The sequence below is a fragment of the Antrostomus carolinensis genome, unplaced genomic scaffold (assembly GCF_000700745.2).
Source record: "Antrostomus carolinensis isolate BGI_N321 unplaced genomic scaffold, ASM70074v2 scaffold6633, whole genome shotgun sequence".
NCBI lineage: Eukaryota > Metazoa > Chordata > Aves > Caprimulgiformes > Caprimulgidae > Antrostomus > Antrostomus carolinensis.
Genome location: NW_010305781.1, coordinates 1 through 26331, shown reverse-complemented (window position 1 = coordinate 26331; position 26331 = coordinate 1). Strand labels below are relative to the sequence as shown.

Genomic DNA, 26331 nt, shown 5'->3' with positions numbered 1-26331 from the left:
TGGGGACCACCCCATTGCAGGGAACCTTCTCAGCAATTTTATGTTGTTGAAACCTCTACAGTGGTTGCATATGGAGGGAGACAGTCCATGCTCCCACAGAAACAGCAGTAGCTCAGATGTGGGTGAGTGAATGAATCCATTTGTTGGTGTGCTTGACTATGGCTGGTTGGTGTGTGATGGAAGGGCTTATGGACTTACACTGTTGTGGGCTACAAATGACACCTGCTGAATTTGGGTGTTTGAGAGAAAAAGGGAAACTTGTGAAAAAATTTTATGTATAAATGGATTATGTCTTGGGTTTGTCTGTTCACCATTCAGGTGTAAAGCCGTATCATGCATTCACCTTCAAACTTTTTTTTTTAATGCTAGTTAGAGGGCTTCATTTCTTTTTCTTAGGTAATGAGAATATAATTAGGAGATCCCTGCTTACAAGCTTGTCAAAGCCTGCTAATAAGAGAGGACCAGCTATAAGCTTGATGAATGAAGTTTGAAATCCTCTGTTCTCAGGACCTACATCCAGGAAGGCTGAACTGTCTTGTGTGCTATTTTTCTGCTGCTAGCCAAAGCTTTTTGGTTTTCATACTGTTTTAAATTTTTTTGCCTGTGTTACTGAATCATAAATTACAAATATGCAAAACTTGTAAAATTTGGAAATTCTGTAAATATGTATAAAATATGCAAAAATGCACAAAATAGCAAATGCTTAAACAAGTTTGAAAAAAGTCACTTGAATGTGACTGCTGTGTCACATCTGACCGTCTCACATCTGATGATATGTCACTACTTCAATGCAGGAGTTGAGACTAAAGATTCCTGAGCACATCCTTGAACTCAGACCTTCTGCTGTGCTTGTCCTGCGTAGCCTGCAGGGCTCTATGGCCTTTGGTCTCTGTCTTCAGGTGTGCCTGATCACACAGAGGCTACGATTTGAGTCTGTTACAGCTCCCAGCTCTGGAGCCTGGCTTTCTAGCCTAAGCTGTGCAGATTCTTAGCTGCTGGCTCTGAACTGACTTTTAGGTGCCAGGTCCGCCTACTGCAAGCAACAACAATTCACTGTCACAGGGCTCCATGTTGGCACTGCTAGGGCAGGCATATTTTTGCCTGGTAGCTGCCATCTTATTCAATCTTTTAAAAAAAGTTAAGTCTCAAACTATGAGCTTGTACAATTTTAATGCAAGTAAAATGTACACTGCATAATAGGGAAAGTAAAAGTATAAAACCTTAAGATCCTAATTCAAAGCTTTCCCATTTATTTCAGGGGAGTTGGGTTAGGTGTTATATGGTCAGGCTATGGAATTCAAAACACTAACAAGATAAAAAATTAAGCATCAGCAGAGGTTTTTGTGTCACATGTAAATTTTGAAGCAATTATGGCTTTAACTCCTGTATTTATTAAAGTTTATGTTTAGTAACAGAGGATCATCATTGCCAAATGTCTATCCTGCTAAAGGCTGTTTTCTAACAGCCTGTTTGGCAAAAAAAGATCTGTTTCCCATTAGTGGGAGTTATTTCTGTTCTACTCAAATGTGTTTTTGGGCTTGCCTGTCATGCGTAATGTGTTACGGTAAGTGTAACATCTCACATTGTCAGTGCTCATTTTGAACAAAGCTCTCGGTCTTGCAGAAAAACTGGTAACAGCAACAGCTGAAAAATATTGGACGCTATTCAGCAAAATCAAAATTCTTAGCAAATGCACCGCACTAGGATTAATGGGATGTGGAAGGACAGGGAAGGATGTACTCACGCATATATTTGACCAGCTTTTGTCACTTTGGAGCCATTCAGTTTTTCTGTATTTTGTGGAATTTGCTATGAAAATTAATTCCAATAGAATATTGTAAACTACAAAATGTATACTCGCCAGAGGTAGGTTGAAGCTGTACCTGTATAAACACTACCCTCGCAGCTGGGAAATGCAATAGTAACTGTAAAGGGGGGAGCAGAATTTTACTCAGTTTTATTCAAAATAGTTGTTACAATTATCCTGTTGGCAGTTAAAGTTACATGAGAAGAGCCTGAAGCTGTAATAGAAAAGACCTTAAAAAAATACTAGCTCTATAAGTGTGACCCATTCCTTTCCCCAGACACATAGGTCCTGGCAAATCTGTCTTGTTGTAAGGGGGAACTTTTAGTCTGTAGGGCAAGGAATTTTCACCATGAACTTGAGTTCTGATCAGTGTATTTTTAGATACTCTTCACTGCAGTTGTTTAAAATGAATTTCAGAAGTAAAATATTTTCTGCTTTTTCCATACCCTGTTCTTCCTTAGGTCTTATTCTAGCACATCAATAGAAGATGCCATGAAAAAGGGAGAAGAGCCCCCTACTCCGCCTCCAAGGCCACAGAAATCACATTCCAGAGCTTCCTCTTTGGATCTGAACAAAATATTTCAACAAAACACACAAGGTAAAGTTTGCTTTCTTTCCTTCTTTTCAGACCATTTAGGTTAGCTGCATACTTGGCAACTTGATCTGTTTGCTTGACAATGTGTGCATATGCTTGCCTTTGCTATAGACAGTAATACACTATGGAACAGAAGACGTTGCACTTTCTTGCATTACATTGCCACTGAGGGAAAAAAAATCACTGTTGCAATAATTAAGGTGATTATAACATTTTCTGGCATGATAATGGGATGCTTAACATATGGTAGTCTGTCATCACTGACTCTAAAACTAGTCTGGCTGTTTAGACACTTCTCATCAGTAACTACAATATTTTTCATTTTTATTACTATTTAATTTTTGTAGTTCAGAAGCAGGAAGAAAACCCTTAATGTTTAAACTGGGAGAAAATGAAATTTCTCATGTGCAAACATTTTTGATGTTGAAGTCTTCCATATGCGTGGGGGACAATCAGAAACCATTCTCTGAGTAAAAAGGAAGGGTAATTTCTTTTGACATGGGTTCATGTTGAAGGGAGAGAAAGAAAATGGAGAATAGTAGCTGGAATGAACTGAAAGAAAACCACTCTCCAGCATGTTAGTGTTTGAGGAGTCTTTTTGCCTCGCACAGTGAGTGGTGGAAAGAGGAGCTGTTTGTTCCAGGCAGCAGTCGCCCACCATCGCTGTGCTTTAGCAGTGTCCTTGAACCAGACCACAGCTTTATGCAGTGTACACCAATCATCTGATTCAAGGACTAGGTTAAACATGGTCGTGTTTAAACTTCAGAAGAAAGCCAAAGTTTGAGTGTGTCAAGGAATATTTTAATTGGGCTCTCTAATGTAGTTGTTGGAGTAGAAAAAACAGAGTTTCACCTCTTGCTATATGGGACTTCTTTTTGTGCAAACACCAGACAGAATTCAGGAGTCCTGCTATGTGTGCTGAACAGTGAAATTCAATAGCAATAAACATTTAACTTTTTTCTGCTTTACACAGAGAAGCAATTCCTCATCTTTGGCTGTCGTTCCTGTTGAGGGATCTGTTGCCTCCAATTTTGATTTCATTATGCAACAATATAAAACCCCAAACAGAGACAAGTACACATTTTCTAAGGGAGCAATTCCTCTCAGAATCCAGATTAAAAGTATAACTGGAAGGAAATAAATTTGGATTTAAGTTTCTTTTGGAACACAAATGAAAGGAGAATGTAAATTCTCAAAGAAGTCATTCTGTGAATGAAAAGTAACATCTTGCCTTTGAAACCTATCGTTTTGAAAGTCGCTGTTACTTTTGAAGTAGCATAATGATTTCTTCTGGGGGACTTAACAAACTGACAGTGTTATAGTGAGTACAGGAAAGGATAACTAGTCCTATCAGTACTTTGTGGAGAATTTTCTCACTGGAAATGGGGCAATTAAGTAGGGGTAAGCAGTCGATTGCTTAGAAAGAAAGAAAGTGCTTTGGTCACCCTAAAACTGTTCATCATATTTAGTTCAAATTTATGGCTATTTATAATTGGAACAAAAACGGTCTCTAGGTTGACAAAACCTGAAGTATAGTGTGCTACATAATTGCAGAAATGTGGAAGGTCTCCCAGAGGTTCAGCTTTCTCCTGTATCTGCAGGGTGTTGGCCTGTCATTTTTTGCCCTCTTAAATGTCCCCTGATGGTAATGCTAAATATTTGTGGTGATTGTCTTCCTCTAATGAAGCTGTTCTATTTTGTGTCAAAAATGTAAATACTCAATGGGAAAGAATAAGGAGAAATTCGTAGCCTTGAAGAATTCAAGGAAGAACTTGTTAAACAATTTGTAGCCCACTCCAAAAAAAGGGTTCCATTGCAAATAAATCTGCATCATCAGGAGGGGATTAAATCAACCCATCCCAGAGCACCCAGGTACCATGGTGCGTTTACCTTTCTCTGCTTTGAAGTAAAACGTCTCCATTTGAAGTCATATTTTCAGTTCTTCATTCTATGAAGAAATGTGCAAGCTCTTCCCTGTCATTAAGCCCTGAATAGTCATTACTCTGCAACATCCTATTGATAATGTGATTTTACACAGCTGCTTGCTTTTTTTCTACTTCTCTTGTTTTGATCACCTCATTTTTTTTCATCCTTTTCCCTGCTGATTTTACTTCTCAGTAGAAATTCCAGTCTCATAATTTTTGGAAGCCTTTTTCATCTGGAGACAGTTCTTCCTCAGGGAGTAGTCATTGTTTTGGAGCCAAACTCTTTACCGAGGTGCACTTTGCACTTTCTAAAAAGATGGTTTGTAGGAAGACAGGGATCGATCTTCACCTTAAACTGAAGAGCCACGTAGAAAAGAAAGTGTATACGCCTGTTTATGTGAAGTAAATTGCACACAGTTGTGTAATAACAAGCTATATTCTTATTTCTGCTGACAGCATGAAAAATTAAGTTAGAATAGTTTCCATCTGCCATCAGATGATACAGTTACAGATTTACAATACAGATGACGTGATGGCAATGTACTATTTAGGTTTCTTGGCTATTGGGACAATACAGCCTGGCATAAATATCAAACCTGATGTGTTTCTGTCCACAGGTCAGTTGATTACTTTCTGTCTTAATGTACTCTCAAATGAATTTTTGCTTTACGTTTTCTCCCTACCTACCTTCCTTCCTAGGTTGTCAAAAATAACCTCATTGTCACAGCTGAACCACAAAAATTAGCTGGAATGACTATCCCTTCTAGCACCACTGTACTGCCTAATGTCAGTACAGAAAACCAGACAGTAAAACTGACCATTTTAACAGCTTTCAGGATATATCCAACATGATGAGAATAATCCCATTTCAGTACATTAGTTTTTGTCCTCCTAATTCTTGTTCAGCAATAATCCTGATTTTGTGAGTTTGGTAGATAATCTACTCCCACACTTGAAAAGGAGTGCTCAGTAGTATTGAGTTTTATTTTCAGTTCCTCATTGGTCATGTTGGTCCACAGGTATCACTTCTTTAATTGTAAAGCCATCAGTGGTTTGGAGCATTTTTTAAATTTATTTAATTTTTAAATGGCAGAAAATGAAAAATCTTTGTTCTTCTGGTAAATTCAGCCAAAGACTGTGGCAGATCCTTGTTGCGAGCACTGTTCTATGGGGAGATGTTTTTGTTTGGTTTTCATTTACTGCTGCTGTATCATGTTTGCCACCATCTTATGATGCTCTTCTCCTGGCAAATATACACAGAGAACATTTATCCATGATAGCTGGGATGTCTAGCAATCTTTAAAATTGTTGAATTGGGACATAACTGCTCTTGAAGGAGGTACCTTCATCCTCCATAGCTGCACTCTTCTGGGACACTGTTACTAGTGTTACCTAGGAAAATCATAAAAAAACCCAAGAGAACTTATTGAAAGGCCCCACCTTCTTAAATGTCTATATGTGAATTTCTGTTATGAGATGTTAAGAGACAGAAATCTCTTCTATTTTTTTTTTTTAATCATATAGTCTTTACATTAGCATCTGATAAAAATTCAGTACTGATAGATTCCCAATGTATTTCTTTTTGTTGAATATATAATCTCTGGCATTTGGCCCATGTACATAATAAGAAAATACTTGGCTGGGTTTTATGCATTCCTGGAAAGACAACAGCAGGTTTTAAGTAGAAACACAAATGTCAGTTTAAATATGTAACGTGACCTGGTTTATGTCTTCATTTCTTCTCTAGCCCACTGTCTAGTCAGATACAAGCCAAGAGCTCCCAGAGTAAGACCTGGGAGCCTGTGGCCCACAAAGCTTTCCTGCACTGTTCACAAAGGTCATTTGCAGAATTGGTTGCTTTCTGGAGCTCCTCATGCTCCCTTCTGTCTGTCCTGTGATCTGAGTGATGGAGCAGATATCGAGGGAGTCAAAATTGCCGCAGCTTAGAGCCCGGTGCAGCGTGCCCGTGGGGTCTGCTGGCCAGCTGGGGTCCTGCAGCAAGACCCACAACCACCTTTTACCCTCGATGGCAGCAGTAAGCTAGGGTCTGCCTTGCGGTAACTCTGGGACCGGGCCAAGTCCCAGCTTAAGTAGTAAAACCCAGAAATACATCTATTGTCTTCTAGCCTTTTGCTTGGTTACATATTCTGCCCACGGCAACTGCTAAAGACTTTACTTCTGGGCAATTATAGGCAGTGACAGCATTCTGGGTCTTGTTAGATTGATATAGATGCCTCTGAAATACATTTTATTTCCCATTCAGTTTGATTTCTGAATTGTATAACTTTTAATTAACATTTTTGTAGAACAAAGAGTACTTGTTTGGAAAAGATAATTTGCTTTCATGAAACAATGTAATTGTCATAAAAACTGTAGTTTCATGTTGATATGGAAGGATGATTGAATATCTCTGTGTAATTCATCAAAACAGCCATATTACAAATGAATTTTTGACTGAAGGTTTTCAGTGCTCATTTGCTTTTGAAACTTGCCTCCTGCTGCGGCTGTCCCTGCAGTGAAGAACGCGTGGAATGCAGGCACCATTTCTTACATGGGCTTGTAAGCAAATACTTGACTGTAACCTGCATTCACTCCTTTGGGGGTGTTTCATCCAGCAATATGGGGCTAGTTTTTTTGGCTTTTTCTCTCTTTTGAAATGTGAAGTGTAAAGTACCACACTTGGTAAGGGGGAATCACACTAGCATTTTATTATAAGTGCAGTGTTTTCTGTTATGGAAGATGTTTTCCTGATTACAGTCTGATGTGTAACCTCTACTTATCTCTGCTGGGCTAGTGATTGCTGCCAAACAAGAAAACGTCCCCCCTGCTCTCAGTGTAGTGTTCATAGAAAAAGAAAAAGGGAAAAGGTTTATCACTGTGCATCAGCATTCCTGTAAGTGATATAAATGTGTCCCCACATTGCTTCTATATTCCTTCATATACACATTTCCCACACAGTTTAAAGTGGTACTTCTATCATAAGACTCAGTCAGTACAGACTTTCTGCACCCTGTAATTTTTGTTAGTGCTAGAGGAAGACTGGTGTTCAGCATCACATTTTATCCTTTTTCATACCTTTGAAGAGGAAGGCTCTTTGTTACTTCCTTTATTTCATCAAATCTTCATTACTTCATTCTATTAACACGACCTTTCCTTGAATGTACAGACTCCACAGATTTCTGAATAGTAAGTGTGTGTTTAGATGTCTTTGGTTTTTCATATTTGTCTAACCACAGCCAAATTTTATGTATTTCTGAATGTTTTCAGTCCACGTATCAAATAAAACAATTCCGTAATTGTGTAGGAAAGAGGCTAAGAAAGGAAAGAAGGTAATGTCTTCATTAATGACATAGTGGGATACAGTGCACCCTGAGCAAGTTTGCAGATGACACCAAGCTCAGTGGTGCAGTTGACACGCTGGAGGGACGGGGTGCCATCCAGAGGTGATCCTGCCCCTCTACTTTGCTCTGGTGAGATTGTCACCTGCAGTACTGTGTCTAGTTCTGGAGCCCTCAGCAAAGGGAAGACATGGACCTGTTGGAGTGGGTCCAGAGGAGGGCCACAAAAATGCTCAGAGGGATGGAACACCTCTCCTATGAAGACAGGCTGAGGGAGTTGGGGTTGTTCAGCCTGGGGAATCATAGAATGTTGTGAGTTGGAAGGGACCCCCTTCGATCAAGTCCAACTCCTGTCCCTGCATAGGACAATCCCAAGGTTCACACTTGGGATGTATACTCAATGCCCATGTGTCTGAGGGCATTGTCCAAATGCTTCTTGAATATTGTCAAGCTTGGTGCCACATCTACCTCCCTGGGGAGCCTGTTCCAGTGCTCCACCACCCTCTGGATGAAGAATCTTTTCCTAATGGCCAACCTAAACCTGGCACATCTTCCCCTGCCATTTCCTCTGGTTCTATCGTTGGTCACCAGAGAGAAGAGATCAGCACGTGCCCCTCCTCTTCCCCTTGTGAGGAAGTTACAGACCACAATGATCTCCTCTCAGTCTCCTCTTCTCCAGGCTGAACAAACTAAGCCTTTCCTCACGTGGCTTCCCCAGAGAAGGCTCTGAGGTGACTGTATTGCAGCCTTGCAATACTTAAAGGGCGCCTATAGGAAAGATGGCGACAAACTTTTTAGCAGGGTCTGTAGTGACAGGACAAGGGGTAATGATTTTAAACTAAAAGAGGGAAGATTCAGATTAGATATAAGGAGGAAATTTTCTAGGATGAGGGTGGTGAAACACTGGACCAGGTTGCCCAGAGAGGTGGTAGAAGCCCCATCCCTGGAAACAGTCAAGGTCAGGCTGGACGGGGCTCTGAGCAACCTGATCTAGTTGAAGATGTCCCTGCTCACTGCAGGGGGGTTGGACTAGATGACCCTTAAAGGTCCCTTCCAACCCAAACCATTCTATGATTCTATTCTGTTATTTGGAGAATTTAAATGATAGTTGCTCCATTGTCATACACATTTTGATACAAACGGGTCCAAATAGTTACCCTAATACTGTTTTCAGCCACATTATATTTTTAGCTTAGTGAGCAAATGCAGGTTACTTTCCCTTTTTAGGCACATGGAACTGGGTACTAGAAAACCTGTCAAACTTAACCTAGATAAGCATGATTACTGTGTTATCTTCTGTATTCTTTTAGGCTTAATTGTTTTTGCTAGGAAATATCTGTATGTATTGAGGTTAGCTGTCTGCAAGTCTTAGTTACTAAAGGCAAGCTTTTAAGGGGTTATGCAGGGGGTTATGTTATTTGTGTTACCATAAATACAGATTTCTCAACTAACTTTTTGATTCAAAGCTGAAGTGACAAGGGAACCTAGAATAATTATGTCCTTTTTTTTAATGCTGGATTTAGATCACAATGAATTTAATTAAGTAATTAATTTTCAGGACCCCTTCCTTTAATTGCTCTTGTATTGGTTTTAATTTAGTAAAATCCAGCTACTTTCCTGGGTAATATGGCTGGATTTTACTTGTGCTGTAGTACTATGCTGTCTTGCATGTTACTGGGTGGTGTTTATTAATCAGGCCAAAGCATTAAATTAGGGAGATGTCAAGTCTGAAGAACCTTTATTTTAGAAGAGTGATAATGGCAAATACCATCAGCAATATATGCCATTTCACTGACGATGTTGCACAGTAGACAAGAGCTCTAATGTTGCCAGGTTCATTCTGTTGAGAGCGCAGAGTTAATTTAACATCTTTGGTTGTAAGGGTTGTAACAACAATTGCAATTTAAATTAAAAATGTCTTTTACGCATAAACCAAAGAAGACACAAAACTGAGCTGCTGTTCATACTGTTCTCCAGCATTGTATCACTGCAATGAAAATACTGTAAAATGCTTTCTTAACATAAATGTTGCAAAACCATTTTTTTTTAAGCAGAGGATTTTTTTTTTTCTTTTCTGGGCACTCAGCTCCTGATCTGTTACTGCTGCTGTTTTCTTCTAGTCCTATTCCCATTCAGAATATATGTGATCACTGAACTGAGCTTATGCTGAATAAAATATGAATGTCTTCCCTCTGATTTGAATGGAAAAGTTTTAGACCTCTCAGCCTTTTAGAATTTTTTATGAAGGATTTATGTGTTTACAACTATGTAACTTATTTCTTTGCCCACCTGGACAAGGACATAATTAAGGTTGAATGGGATGGAGAAAATAGTGAGGACATATAATGGATGAATGGTTGAGGAAGCAATCTTGAAGGTTCCTGGAGTGTGTGGAAGACAACTTCCTGACACAGCTGGTGAGGGAACCGACCAGGGAAGGTGCCCCACTGGACCTGTTATTCACTAACAGAGAAGGACTGGTGGGTGAAGTGGTATTTGGAGGTTGTCTTGGGTGCAGTGATCACAAAATTATAGTGTTTTCTGTTCTTGGAGAAGGCAGGAGAGGGGTCAGCAGGACTGCCACCTTAGAGTTCAGGAGGGCTAACTTTGGCCTCTTCAAAGACCTGCTTGGAGGAATCCCATGGGCTAAGGCTCTGGAGGATAGGGGGGCCTAAGAGAGCTGATTAATTTTCAAGCAACACTTCCTCCAAGCTCAAGATCACTGCATACCTCAGAGTAGGAAATTTAGCAAAGGAGGCAGGAGGCCTGCATGGATGAGCAAGGAACTTCTGGAGAAGCTCCGTCAGAAGAAGGAGGTTTACAAAACATCTGTAGAGGCAGATGAAGCCTTCTACAAGTGTAGACGATGGGGCCAGACTCTTTTCAGTGGTGGCCAGTGATAGTACAAGGGGCAGTGGACACAAGCTTCAACACGGGGAGGTTCTGCTTAAACATGAGGAAAAACTTCTTTACTGTGAGGGTGACAGAGCACTGGGACAGGCTGCCCAGAGAGGTTGTGGAGTCTCCTTCTCTGGAGATGTTCAAAACCCACCTGGACACTTTCCTGTGCACCTTGCTGTAGGTGAACCTGCTTTGGCAGGGGAGTTGGACTAGATGATCTCCAGAGGTCCCTTCCAACCCCTACCATTCTGTGATTCTATGGTTATTACATGATAGGAATCTGATGTTTCAGTTTATTTCTGCATTTTTAGATTTTAAAATTTTTATGTCTATCTCTAAGGGCTGAGTCCAGAAAGCACTTGTGTGCAAACTGGGGTAAATCTTACCAGCCTTTCAAGTGTAACTGTTTCTTGACAATTTGTGTAAATGGAAGTTCTTTTAAATTATTTTTTCCCAATTTTTCTGTTCTTAGCTCTTGTCTTTATAGGACTGAGGAATGCCTTACAGTCTGTTTTCATCCTCTTGAAAAAATGTAAATTTTAATCCAAATACTTTTCCACTGAAAATTCTTAAGGTTGAAATGTTATTGACTGGCCCTGTCAGCCTCACTGACTTTGGCTGGCCTATTTTCATGATCCCACATGGGGTTACTCTGTTGCATGAAAAAATATTGGTCCATCATAGAAGAGCTTACAGTCCAGGTTAAACAAGTAAGGATCTTCTATTTCTCATGTGGAACAGGGGGGCAAGGTACCTCCCATGTGGAGGAGACCCTGGAGATGCAGATGTCATCAAGAAGAAAAATCTGAGCTGCGGTAGGACTGGAGGGGTAGTGGGTAGCCCATTGCTCTTCCCAGCTCTCCAGTTGTTGGTCACAGGTGGCAAGTGCTGGAGCCTCCAGCACTCCCAGGGGAATTTCTAGGTGAGAAGCTATGGCAACAGGGATCTGTGGGAGGTAGGTGGAGGGACTGTGCCTCCCTGTGGGTGGAGAATGAAGCTGAATGTGAAGTGAGAGGGAACAGAATCACGAATAGTTTGGAGGAAGGAGGGAGAAACAATCCCCAAATAGAAACACACAGAAAAGGAAGGGGTAGAGAAAACAGTAACTAGAAAATTAAATGGTTTAGGGAAAATGAGGGACAGGAAGTTAAAATATAGATGTTGTGTGGATATATGACACAATACAGAATATAGGTGCTTAAAAAAATCAGTTTTGCAGTGGAAACATGCTGAATTGTATATATAGGGCATTAAAGATGACATCATAAAGAAATACCTTTAATGATGTCTTGCTTGTTTAATTTGAAAGCGACCCATGAAATATATAAGCACATCAGTCTCCTAAATGAAGTCACATGCCTGCGAATTCATAGTGCAGAAGCATTAATGCTTCATGGCTGGCTATGTCTTTCCTAATCACTTGGAAAGTACTTTCCATGCAGTTGAGGTACGTCTGATGTTGTGTATGATAAGCACATGAAACATACCTATAACAAGAGTGTGCCTGGGACAGTAGGTGGGTGTATTGCTCACTGTGATGCATGAAGCTTTGCTGCTAAGCAGGTTCCCAAAACTAACTGTAAGAAGAGAGATTTTATTACTCAGCTTGCATGCCCTATCTCCAGGTTTGGCATTGGCACTGCTTTCTACAAACATGATAACAAAATTAATATCAGGAGTCTAAAATTTTTATTATTATTATTTTGTAATTTTTTTGCATTGCTGTTACCTGCTGAAGAGATGTTAGTAAGAGTTATTGAAACAGATGCCTGGATAATGACCCTACTAGAATCCTTCATTAAATTTACACTCCTGGCTACAGATTTAAAAATTATTGTCTTTTTGCATCTTTCTACAGACATATTGAGAAGTAATAAATCAGATCTCTTGAAAACCAGTTATTTCACAATCCACCTTATTAATGCTGTTAACAGGAATGTAAATAAATGAAGGGGTGCAGAGGACTATATCAGCATTATGGGAGAGCCAAGTACCAATTTCAGTGAACAAGAATGTAAGTTTTGTAAGACAGAGGTGAACAGAAACCAGCTTATACACAGAACTTTTCTGCCATCTGCCTTTGGCAACAGAAGCAGGAAAAGTATCTCAAAAAAACCCTCCAGAATAGCCTCAGAGTGGAAGGGTGAAAATGCCAGCTTCCCAAACTGCCTAAGGAACTGAAGAATAATTCATTCTGTTGGCTTACCTAAATCAAGCTGTTTTCAGTATTGCAGATCCAATCCATTGCTTCCTGATAAAATGAATTGATTGGTCTTGTGTTAAACCTGATCTGGGAGCTAAGCACTCTGGAGCAGCGTAAAGCGATGTAAAGCTGTTGTACAACCAGCCTTCCCCTTGATCCAGCAATGGGGGTGATGCTGTGGGCTGGCGTGTAGCATCCACTTGAAAAATATCAAACACATCAGCCAGACTCTAGAGAGGAACCCTAATTTAAGTCCCTGGATGGTCCCCACCCAATTGCAGAAGGGGTGATGGTGGTGGTGGTAAGGCAGTAGAGCAGAAGCAAGAACCTGCATTTAGGCCATCTAGATCCAGGGCAGCCTGGATTTGGGCTGGGTTTGGTTAGGACTGCACCCTCCTTGTGATTTGAAAAACACAGGGCCCTTTCTCCCTTTGGGAATGGTGGCTGAAATACAAGGGGCAGCCAGACTCTGTGTGCCCTTTTGGGATGAAAGATGTGTAGGGTTTTGACATGAGATAAGGCCAGCCTCCTTTGGTAGGCAGTTTCTAGTTTCAGTTTGGCTAGAAAGGTACAAAATGGCCCTTGAGCCAGGAAAACCACCCTTCTTTCAGGACACTGATAAGGTGCAGTTCTCAATTCAGATGAAAAAAATTAGTACTTTTTTTTTTTTTCCACCTGAAGGTTTAACTTGTCTGAAGTTTCACAGACATATGAAACCACAAAGGAAGACAGTTGCAAAGAATGGAAGTGAAATCAAGTACTTGACATTGAAATGTTTCAGGAAATGTAGTTTTATATGCTGCTGTGCTATTATTAATTAATTAAAAAAAATAGCATGCACCCGTCAGATCAGTATATTATGGCAGTTTTCTTCAATACTGAGAAACAGGAGGACAGGTGACTAGGCTTGGTTGGTAGAGGTGCAGCATGTTGCTCTTACAGGTTGCTCTAAAGGATCCCAAGGGCACAAATTTGTTCCACCCTAATTTTGGCATCCTCCCATGCTGCTGTGACTGGTGAGCTAAAGACCCATAGGTTTGACAGGAGGATGATAATTTTATGTCTGTTCTTTGATCTCCTCTTCCTAGATCAAATAAGTCAAGTAAAGCAGCTACTTGGATGGTTACCATGATTGATCTTTTTTACTGCTGTGGGTAATGAAAGTGCTGAGGGTTTGTGTTGCGTGCTAGGGAGGCTGGAGACAGAGCAGCATGGCCAGATAGGCTGGCGTAGCCTGTTCTTGAGTGTAGCATTACAGCCTGGTTTGTTTTAAAATATTAATCTAGCTTCAGACTGGAAAACCTGCTTTTTTTATCTAGTGTGGTGTCCTGTTAGTGCTATCAGACCTTTGTGATTGCCAAAATAGGGCAGAAAAATGGTCCTGGAAGCTTTCCATGCTGATAATCTGCCTTAAAGTGTAGACACACTAAGAACTATGATTTCTGAACTGAAAGCCTTATCGCTATCCTTGTGAGAGTACCTAGTGCGTGAAAATGCTTTCATTTACAGGAATACGTGTGATATGGATGCTGGATATACTTAAATCTATTTTACTATTTTACTAAGGTACCCGTATGGCCTTTCCACAGTGCTGTCTCTGAGATTAGCTGTCCATTGCTCACCCTGCTGTGAATGCCACCAAGCTGCTCAGTGACGAGGCAACCTGTGCGAGAACCATCCCTCTCCCTCCAGCTCCCTCTGCTTTTGGGCAGGCTGTGGTGGCTTGTTTTCAAAGAGCAATGACATGCAGCTTATCCCAGCTCTGAGGTGTGCACCTGGAAATATGACATTTGTCTGTTTGCTGCTCAGTCCCAGGGTACTTGCTTTCATTTTGGAAACAGTCCTCCCCCCATATGTGGGTTTGCTTTCAGAGCTAATGTAGTGATGCCATCTCTAACAGCACAAGCTGATCTGTGGTCGGTCTCCCAGGAAGGCAGGCAGTCTGGAATAGCCTAATATTACAAGTCACCTGCTGCTACACATAAAAACCTATGAGTATCTGTTAATATTGCTCTGTTTTAGGGTAGTGACACTAGAGAAGGCTGAAGCATGCAGCATCTATCATTATTTTTTTTTTCAATGCCCTATGGGGAAAAAAAGTGAGATTTTCTTAAAGTTGTTATGAGTCCTCAAAAAGTCAACTAACTTTTATCTAGCAATTGTGCTCACATAAGCATGATTTCCTTCTAACAGGCCAAAGATGTTCTGCAACAGTTTTTTATTAATATTTCATGAGTAGCTTAAGTTAGAATTTGTAGGATTAAAAAGAGGAAACTGGGTCAAATGCACATGGTGTAAGCATCTAACTTCTTTAATGGTAAATTCATATATGTTGTATTTTGAAAGCTGAAGAAGTGCTTTTTTGGGGGGTGGGTTATTTTAGTGTTTGTTTGTTTGGGGTTTTTTGTTTTGTTTTTTAATTTGACTATTTTACAGAAAAATTAACTTTCCCTTTGAAATTTTGTGGGTCAAATCCCAAGAGACTTCTAGGGTTTCACAGTGTGTGCAGCCACTTCAGGAGATGCTTTTTCAGCAAGCCCAGCACCTTTCTGCATAAAGACTATCCTGCTGCTTTTGTAGGTATATTACTGGGTTTGAAGAATCAGAGAGCAAGGACAGTAAGCATTGTGTCCTCTGGTATTGAAGTTGAGACCAGTTCTCCATGGATGCAGCTCTTGCAGTAAAGCTTTTCAGGGCCTGCTGGAGCATAAGCCAGCACATACAAAAATGCTGAACCCTGGTGGGGGCTCTGTACATTGGAAAGGGCCAAGGGAGCTGCTGGCTGCCTGCAGCACCACTGACCCCAGCCCCACGTGCCCCTTCCTAGGGACCCCCCTGCTCGTGGTAGCAGTGCACTCCATAGCTTCGTGTTTCGAGATGTGGTAGTTTAACGTGGCTGGCGACCAAACACCACACAGCTGCTCACACCAGGGGATCAGGGAGAGAATTGGAGGGGTAAAAGTAAGGAGACTTGTAGGTTGAGATAAGAATGATTTAATAATTGGAGTAAAATAAAATTAAAGCAGTAATGATAATTTTATATATATATATATAAATAAAAATGAGTGATACACAGTACAATTGCTCACCACCCACCGATAGCGATCACAGAGAGGTGAGACGGTGGGGTGCACACAGGTGTCTTCCCTGGAGCATTGCAGCACAGCTCCCACAAGGTGGGATGCTGAAGATACTCGTATGACATTGAGCATACGTGCTTGTCCGCTATGGCAGCGTGCAGCTGATGGGCCTGCAGAGCGCTAGTGTTTGAGTTAGATGGTGGTTTCAAATATTGTTGTTGGCTGTAATTGCCAAAGCCACTGTCAGTGCTCAGATAAATGAAGTAATAACCTGAAGTTCTCACTAAAGGAAAGGAAGGTTTCTTGCTCCACTGTTCCTTTCTGTTGTGCAGCAGAGATGGAGAAGGTAGTGACAACATCATGCTGGTATTGCAGTGGCCTTATAAACAGAACTAATTAAATGCAAGAGAAAAGGATCCTAATGACCATGTTTTTTTCAAATCTCTCTTAACCTGTAAGTGTGTTAGTGGCTCCCATGTTTAACCTAAGTTGGGTTTTAGTTGTTCTACCTCTCTCCTCGGCATTGTGTGCAATGATGCTGGGCTTCATTTTGATTCAAGAGATGATGATACAGGAGATGTAAAAACCCCCAATATATTATAAGCCTCTTCGGAGCTGTATATAGTCAATGTGGCTATTCTCAATTTTTTCACCCACATGTTTTTACTCTTATGTCACTGTTGGCCTTAATGATTAATATCTTTTGTCTTAACATTTTCAACCACGTATACATTTACAGACTCGGTGTATAAAATATGTAAATCGCTAAGCTGTAACAAGCTTGTAATGGTCTTTGTGGCTTTTTCAAATATAATTGGAAATAAAAATAGTACAAATGTAGTTGCTTGCTTAGCATTTTTGTGGTAAAAGGCATTTCTAAGTTGAATATTGGTTTGGTTTTTGTTTGTGGGGTTTTTTGGGGTTTTTTTTTTGCTATACAAATACCCACCAGTGCAAGGATGGATGGACTGTCGGATATCTCTGCCAGTGCAAGTGCTGAGCACTCAGTGAGACAGGAGCTTGGGGAGGGTTACCCACCTGAGGACTCCCACCAGTCCTGGTTGGTGTCTCTGTGCTAGCCTAGTCCTCCTCTCTGCAGCTGCATTTGGAAGTCATCATCTGTCCTGTAGTTCTGTCCCATGATGGGCTTTAGGTATTTTGAGGAAACTGAGAAACACGGTGGCTGGACCTACATGATTGTTACCGTCCCTTTCTGCTGGCTCAAACTAAAAGCTGACATTGCGTTATGTTGAAGGGACCTGAACTGGCCATGAGGGTTTGTCTTCTTCCCCTTACTTCTCCTTCTCCCTCCAAAATACCTCCAATGAGCAATAATATGCAAATACAAAACATAAAGCCAAAGAAATGGATTTCTTTTTGGTTCATCGAGGCTTTTGTCCTATTAATTCCATGGCAGATGCTTTCTTTTTAAGGCTGAACTCCATCACATAGTGTGTTTTATCTGGAGTGAAAGCTAATGTCTACGTTGGATGCTAAAGCATCACTTTTAAAAAAGGCAATAATGTTAATGACAAAGAGCAAAGTCCCAAGGACAAGTGGACTGTGTTTCTGGTGTTCTTTAACAAGAATTGGATTGCTTTAGTTACCGCTTTTGTGGCTGACTGGCTTCCATCTCTGCTTTTTATCATAACATTGTGGGCTTTTACAGCAATTAAATCACTACTCATTCACTACTCATGAAGTTATTTCAAACAGGGTTTTGCTCAATAAGGATCAAGTTTGGTTTCTCTTATTAAAATGTTGAACACTGCCTCTTCACTAGGAATTATCATGGAAATTAATTCTGGTTTTATTTGGAATTAATGTGGCGCTTTTTTTTTTTTTCTTCCTTTTTTCTCACTGTTCAGCTGTGAGGTCTGGCTGGCTGCCCCCACCACCACCTGCACTGCCCCCTCGACCTTCTGCATCTCAGGTACGGACAAACGTTTAGACTTTGGTGTGTATTACTCACTTATTTATGTTACTCTTGCAGTGGTTAGCACAAGTTGGCTTGGACAGGGCAGTTGTTCTTGCTTCCCAGTTAATGCAAAGCTGCAGTTTGCTCTGCAGTTCCATACATGTCCTTCTTCATTGGTCTGTCTAGCCGCTGTGTTGCAATGTCAAATTACAGACTAATTAAATCTCTTTGTAGTGGAGCTGACATGCACGCACTAGAAAAAACTGTAAATTAAAGGCTAGTGAGGCTAGTCTATTAATAAGAGTTTCATGCCTGAAAGGCATGGGCTTGATACCTGCTATTTGCTTCTCCAGCTTTAAATGCTCTGAGGGCATCTGCTAAGGGAGCCACAGCATGTAAGAGTATATTTCACCCATGGGTTTAAAAAATAATGCTGAAAGGAAGTGAATGCCATGTCAGTTATGTTATTAAGTTTCAAACCATTAGTGGTGCATTTTTGTTTTGCTTTTTGGATGGGTATTTGTTTGTTTGTTTTTAGAGCATCATACAACCACAGCACAGTGCAAATTGACTAAATTGTGTATCTGCGTCCAGATACTTCTTAATGTTTTAGGAAATTATAGAGGATCAGTGTCTTGTTCTTTTTATGTTGTTGGCTCTATTAAGTCTTAGGTGACAGTATGCTTCATATTTTACTCCTTTAGGTGAAGCATATAATAGAAAACAAGTCCATAGGGGGGCTAACAGCCCATTACATAGGAAAGCTTGGTGAGACACTCTCCTTGAACCAGAAACAGTCCTCACTTGAGTTTTGGATCTACTCTTAAGAATCTGCTGTTGAACACCTCCTGCTGCACAATGCTTATGATAGAAATGATAAAAGGTTTACTGCCACCCCCAGCTCCACCAGCAGCTCGTGGCTCTCTTCCTCTCCCCAGCCCTTTTTAGCATCTGAGTGGAGCTAGTTTCTACCTCCAGGACTGTAGAGCGTGCTGGTTTGAACTTGTGTGCTTCACCTGAGTCACTGGCATTAGCCCTACTGCTCCTTAGTGCACCCATCACATTTCTGCTTTGTCTAACGTTCCCTGGTGCGCTGTGTTTCCCTCTGGCTTCCTCTGGTCCCTCCTTCCTGCTGCTCGGACTTGCCACAGGGTGCTGGCCCCATGCGCTGCAAGCCCTCTCACTGCCATTGGGAAAAGCAGTAAATACAACAAATCCCATTCTTAGGGGAAAAAACCCCATTGTTTTCAAGCAGTTTCTGCTAATTGTTAATTTTCTTGTCCTGTGATAGATTTGTGTTTCCTCAGCAGGGCAGTGAGGAGAGATGTTAATTTATTTATGGATGGTCAGCAGCTTTCTTACCACATCACAAATACTGAACCAGCTAGCTGCTTATCTTACATTCAGCCATGCAGAATATAGGACTTTTCTAAAATGATAAACAAAATAAGATTCTCATGTGAAAATACTGATCCAGTCCCCTCCAATACAAAGTCTGTTTTCTGAAAGAAGAAAAAAAAAGTTACTTCTATGTCTATGCAGTAATGAATATAGAGCTGAGGCTTTGCTTACATGCATTGCTTGTATTTACTTAATTTATTTCGGATTATTTTTAAAGGTATTTAATCAAATATCTCATAAAAATATTCTTGTTCTGACATCTAGCAAAAATATACGTTATACCAGTTCTTGAAAACCTAATAAACTTCACGCTTGTCACATTCTGTTTATTTTATCTTCAAGTGTGCCTTTCTGTGATAAAGGTAACAGACAGTAGGGAAGTATGTGTGATAGTTATAATTCAGCTGAACTGACCCTTACGAATAGCATGTAAGCAATACTAAGCATATGGATTACATTAGTCCAGTGGGGCCCTTGATTTAAAGAGCAAGAAGAAGTTGGAGGGAGGGATCTGCTTTAAAAACTGAAGCAAGATCAAGAACTGAAGAAAAGCTATGATGCTAAAATGGCACATTCAGCTTCTTCCCATTTCAGGATTTACCAAACTGTTCTTAAATTTCTGTTTTAATTTATTTTTCAACCATGTTATTGAAAATCCTTTTTTTATTGCCGCAACATTTTGCTATCTATATGCCTGCAGTTAAGCACTGAGAATGACAAATGTAGCTTTGAAATTAAGCAAACCCTGCATATTTCAGGTGGCTGTGCACCATGTAAGTATGTCTGTGGTGTGATTATTTTGGCTCAGCTTTGGAAATTGGTTGATGGAGGAGGAGAGGTGGGAAATAATTTCTTCTGAGGACTAGAGTTTTCTATGGATGGCTGAAAAGCAGCCTGGACCAGCTGGCTTTTTAGAGTGAGATTGAGGGCTCTTAGGATGTAAAGGCCAAAGTGCATGAAAGAGAGGTACCAAGGGGTAGGTATGAAATTTCAGTGGAGCAGAAGTCCTCCTGTGAGCTTAATCAATAGCAATATAGAAATGGCACCTTGACTTTGGTCTGGGGATGCTGTTGTTTTTAGTAGAATTTGTTTCAACCTTTAGGAAAACATTATTTTTCCTGTCAGAACCTCCAAGGTAATCAAGCTTGGTAAGTTACTGAAACACTGGTTATTCAGAGTGTGCCAGACATCTCTAGTCATATCACAAACTTATTAAATTATATCCACATCCAACTCTGCCTCCATAGTGCAGTCAGCTGAATAACGAGGGAGAGCGACTGTATCCCTGAGTGAGTGGAGCACAAGGTAAAACTTAAGAGATCATACTGCTGTGGCCTTGACTCCAGAGCTCAGTGGATGCAGAGGGTTATGTGAGAGGCTTGAGTCTTGGGATCCTGCAATGCAATGGCCAGTTTATGGGGAAGCAGCAGCAGGGCTGGTTTCTCTGCTCAGGGTTGCTGCTGCCAGACCATGCTGTTCCACACCTCTGATGATGGGTAGACACCTTTACAAGTGCAGCTGCATCTCTTCTTAACTCTACGATGGGGTTTAGGGTTGGTAGCTCCATCTCCTCAGGGTTTTTCTCCATTGCCAAAGTCAGTGTTGTATTGACTTCACACTGGTCCACAAACTGTACCCAAGTTTTCCTCAGAGCTTTCACCAGACATTTCTCCAATGTAGGGGTGCTTTCATTTGAGGTCCCTGTGGTGACTGTAAATAAATTTAATAAATAAAGACAGACAAAAGACAAGCTTACATAATGTGGATACACCATTGTCTCCAGTTTATGATCTTTTAACCCAAATTTCAGCCCATATCTCTCTCTGCACTGCAAGCCATTTTGAATTTATGTTTCTAGTAAGATGTTGTGAAATGGAATATGAAATGCTTTATTAGAATCCTCAGTTCATGTTGCTTTCCAGTTAAAAAAAGAAAGTAATTCAAGTTTTGCCTAAATTCTATAAAGGACACCTGGAAAGATTATGTATAGAAACAGAAAGTTTACACAGAGACCAGATTTTTGTTTTGGGTAATATGCTATTTTGAAGTGTTTTCCTTTTACTACTGTATATATGCCTGTGTGTAACTTCACTGACACCTTCTGTAATTCCTAGTAGCACATGTCACACTTAGCAAGTCTGCAGTAGCTGCCTGGATATAATTTTGTCTGTATCAGTTTCCCTATTTCTTCAGACCATAAATATTTCATATGCTGCAAGCTATTGTACAGACTTAGGACACTGGCAGTGCCTTACCTCTCTTGCTCACTTCTCATGGCATGCTATAGTTATGGCTTTTCCACTCTTTTTTTCTTTTTTTTTTTTCTTTTTTTTTTAATGGGGTTTTAAAAAGGTCTTAGGGGGTTTTGTGTCACCATCATTGCTTCCCCCCTCCCCACCCCGCTGAGTGATGGTATATAGAACAGATAATGTGTAGCTTGTTGAAATACCTACTGTGGTTTGTTTTTTTTTTCTGGGCTTGTAGAGGACTAGATTCAGTGGCTCAGGTAATTTTTCCTGATCCTGTGTTCCTAACTTACTGGTAAACAAATAATCAAGGAGAAATGGCATAAAGGTGGTCTCAGAACTTTTGTGCGAACCCAGGGCTGTACACAGAAAATCTATGTAACTTGGAGGTGGTAAGAATCATGATAGGAAGGCAGTAGCATATGTAGCTGATTTGCAGTGACACAAATTTCAGACAGAAAATAACTTTGGGTGCTCATGAATAACACTCCCCTGGAACTAAATGTGTATGCACATCTCATGTAAGCCTCTGTTGTTATTTTTTTTTTAATGGAAAACAAAATAATACTTTATTACTTTTGGCTTTTAAGCCTACAGAAGTAATTTACCACAGCTGCTTACTGTGGGAGATTCAGTAGCATATTTATGCTAATAGGAATTACAGATGAACACTGAAGAGCAAATATAACTTTAGGATTTTATCCAACATCAGCTCACTATCTGCAACTTTACCCAATTAGATCAATGTTCCTTTATTTCAATTACTCTGTTTCAGTACCTTCCTGTCCAGTAATGAAGGCACATTTCAATCCTGCCTGTGCTATGTAAGGGGATTTGAAAACAGTGGGACTGGAAGAAAACGTTGTGTATCTTGGCTGAAAAAACTGATGTTCCTACTCTCTTTTCCCAGAGTCTAAATTTTAAGCCTGTTGGTTTTGTAAATTCACACTGGTCTGTGCTGGGCTTTTATTTCTGGGGACCTCGGTACCTGGTTTTCCCACTGGTTCCATTCTGTCAGTTTTGACAGGTGCTGAAAAAATTATGGATGAAGGCAAAGTGTTCAAGTGAAGTGGAGTAAGTAGGCAGCTGTTAACATGATCAAATTCAAGTGTCCTGAGTACACTGCAGCCCTAAAGATTAAAATCTCACTGTTACATGAGCTCAAGAGTTAGGCTGTCAGTTTAGTGGCCATTGTTACCATTAGATGTTATTGATTTGGTGAAATCATGGAAACAAAGTGCTGTGAGGGATGATGGGTGGGTCACCCTACCCAGGCACAGGCACCTGGTGTTGTTGGAAAGAGAAGATATTATTCTTTTTAACATATTGAATATTCTGCTCTCCAAATGTTACTCAATACTTCATAATTCCTTGAAGCTTTTTGGCCATTCATCATTCAGAATTGCAAGTGAAAACTGGGATCCAGTTCAATACTAGCATGCCTCCATGTTCTGCTGAACGCACAGAGAGCCATGAGCACGGGGTAGTTACATGTGCCTGCGCTGATCCACGGTGCTGAGGCCATGAGGCTGAGGCCACAGGCTCCTGTCCCTCCTGTCCGTGCTGCAGAGAGCTCTCAGCCTCTGGAGCGGGATGGTCTCCTGCAGGCTCCCTGCTGGGAGCTGTTCTGGGGATCCCCCCATGGCCAACGTCTTTGGGTAAAGCCGAGATACATGGAGGACAGGGTAGGGTTTGCTTATCTCTGTTACTGGGTTGTTTGGAGAAAATGTTCAGCCAACTGAGGTGCCAACTAAGTCTGTAAAATTATGTGAGGAATTTCGAGTGCTGGCAGTACACCTGGAGTTTTACAGGAAGGAACTTTTTTGTTATAGAAATAAAAATGACAAAAAAAGTGAAGCTTTGTTTTGCTTTTGACAGCCTGCAGTTTGTATATGTGATGGTGTTCTTGCAGACAACCATTTTGGATTTAACTGAAGGAATACTTTTTTAGCTTGCATTTACAACCACTGTGTAAGAAGAGGGTAAGTTTTTTGATCATCTCCACAGTTTTGGCTGGAGAATAACATATGTTGTCTAATCAGTGCAATAGGTACTGAAGAAGCCTGTAACTGTAGTAAAACTTCTATAACATGAAAGATTTTGCCATCTGCCACTTTAATATAGTACAAGTGGATTATCTTCCTCTCATGAAAATTATATATTAAATCTAAAACGGCCAGACAAAATAAATTACAGTTTAAGAAGTGGTGGAAAGTAGCACAGTTAAAATTGAATTTGGAGAGTAGCTGATGGATGCCATAAAATCCTTTCTAAAGGGATTTCTGTGAGAGTGGAAGAAGCGCGAGTATCTTAATTAGAATGTGTTGTAATAATTTTGGCATTTGCCTTCATGTTTATCATAAAAACAACAACAAAAAAAGCTGAGAATCCAATGCCTGTATCTTTAGTGGAATGCACATACCCCTTATAGCTTACGTTAATCTGATTTTGTGGAAGTGGAGTATTAAAACAGATTGTTAATGCTTCCATCTGGGTTCTATTCTTTCCTTGCAAATGGGCTGAACATTGCAGCAATTTGTTTGTATTTACTGTCTTTTTCCTCAACCTTATCACCAGCCCTCAGATAGCTTGGGGAAAGAAAAAGCTTATCAAAACTTCAGGGCTGCACAGCACTGAGAAAGCAGGCAACACTCTAAGACCCTGGCAGCTTGTTGCATTTGCATCCCTATGGGTTTTCTTTCTGTCTTATCATTTTCAGTTTCTGTAGCAAGCAATAAAAAGAATTGATGATTCAGTGTGGGATGCACAAGACTCACAGAAACTGGAATTGAGACATCTTGACTTCTTAGAAATTGGCATTAAGTGCAAAAATATGAATGTTTAGAAAGGAGCAAAATACCTTTTAAATGAACTTACATAGAGATGATAGAAGATTGCAACGGGCGCATACTGAGCGTTAAGCATATTTATTATCCTACTTCTTCTTACAGATAAGCTGTTCTCAATACTTTTTTGCAAAGCTAAGCAGTGGCACCGTATAGGTAATGATTATGGGCTATTCTGATGAATGCACAGAGATAATTTCATTTCTGTGAGTAGTGCCATTGACTACAATGGGACTATTTCCACGTGTAAAGTTAGCCTAGAGCATAAGTGTGGGCGAGAATGGATTGTGGGAAAGATTAAATATATACTTCACCTCTTGCAAAAAGGCTCTTGGGTAACAAATGTGAAAGCTCTGCATAGACCTTCTGTTCTGGAAGATCAGTTATGGGTTGTCTTTAAAAGTGTGTATGAAATCTACATATAATCCAGCATTGCAAAGCAAAAGAACTGGAAATGTAAGCAAAGAACCAGTTGTTAAGTTAATGTGTTCTCTTACAGTTAGGAAAATCTTTCATCTGAGGTTTTTGAAGCACTTAGTGCTTAAGTGAGCATTACATATTCTTTTAGAAAGGTACTGTTAAGTAGCATCACATGGAGCAGTGGGGAGATTATGAATGGCTGGTCAAGGATCATGCGATGAAATAATGAGCATTTGTGATTCCAAATGCTCTCCTTAATGATGAGGAATTATCTGTCCTAATGCTCAATAGTGGCCATAAGCCGCAGGTTGGTCTCTAGCCGTGGCCATTGTACAGAAAATTTGTTGGCCAGTTTTATCTGCTGCCCAGAAGAATGAGGAGGGTATGGCTATTCCTAGAAAATACGAGACTGCACTGGGAAAGAAGGAGATACTGCCTGTTAATAACTGGACTTTGGTCTTTGCAAAGAGAAGCTCTTCAGGAGATTGGAATAGGACACTCTCTTGCTCTTTTCCGTGGTCACTTACTCTTCTTGCCAAAATTAGGATACTTGTAGGCCTGGTCTGCAAACTCTTTTGCACTGCTGGTAGTGCATATGAGCAGGATTTTCTTTGTCCAACTACTGTGACCCTGGATGTGGACCCAGTCATACCAGCACAGCAGAACTTCCTATGTCGGTGGCTTACTCCATTCTGTGGACATGAATGGGGTACACTTCTTTACTCTATGGTAACTGAATTTTCCTTTGGAAGACCATATTGCATAATGTATAATCTCTCAGTTTTATAAACCAGTGGTGAAGAATTTTAAACCTTAAGATAATGGTAAGAAGTTTCCAAAATGTGGGAAAACTTTAAGACGTTTATGGTTGTGAGGGAGGGAGGCAGTTTATTGCCGTGTTTCTGAATGAGAGTTGAGTTGCCCACAGACTATACTAAGCATGGTATAAAAAAAATGAAGAACTAAAGGGAACCCACCTCCTGATGGATCACCTTTTCCATACACTCCAGTATAGGAGCTTGGACTGGAGTATCCTGGAGACAGTCTCATTCTGCCCATGACCCGAACGCTACAAGAACTGGCTTTCACCCCATGTCCAAATCAGTGAAGGGGAGGAAATCTGAAGAATCCCTCTGTCAAAATAAAAAAACAGGAGTTATTTTTCCTTTAAAATCCATGTGGGGCCAGTGTGGGGGGACACCAGCTTTTGCAAATGTATTTGTAAAGCCTCTCGGACCTTGCCTAGAGGACTTTGTTGGCCTAGCTGAATCAGCAAACCTTCTTTGCATTGATGCACATGCCAGTTAAACAAAAGATTTTTGCCTGGGTTAAATGCTGTCAGTTCCTGAACGAAATCCCCTGCAACAGCATACTGATTTTTTTACGCTTGGGCACTTGTGTCAGAGGCACGTGGCTCTGAGGAGTGAAGATCTTTCGTAGAGGAGAACTGGTAGCTCTGCCGGCAGGTCACTGATGCATAGAGCTGGCTTCTGCATGAGCGGGAGAGGAGGTGCCCAAAGGAGCCGGGGCTCTCGGTGGCTGTGGTGCTGGCTCAGTCTGTGGGCTCTGCAGAGCGCCGACATCTCTTTCTCTCTCTCTCTCGGCCCTCGGCTCTGAGCAAAGCGCTCGGAAATGGCCTGTCCCGCGTGCC

The 26331-nt window shown here is 40.7% G+C and overlaps 1 protein-coding gene across 1 annotated transcript in view; it reads left to right on the top strand.

The window, feature by feature from the left end:
- Positions 1-17782, top strand: part of REPS2 (RALBP1 associated Eps domain containing 2) — a gene marked incomplete at its 3' end in the record, with an annotated part of 48107 nt that extends 30325 nt beyond the window's left edge. The window contains exons 13-14 of the mRNA XM_010164878.1: positions 2269-2405; positions 17718-17782. Of these exons, the coding sequence (XP_010163180.1) occupies positions 2269-2405; positions 17718-17782 (202 nt within the window). The remainder of the gene's footprint in view (positions 1-2268; positions 2406-17717) is intronic.
- Positions 17783-26331: the final 8549 nt, after the last annotated feature.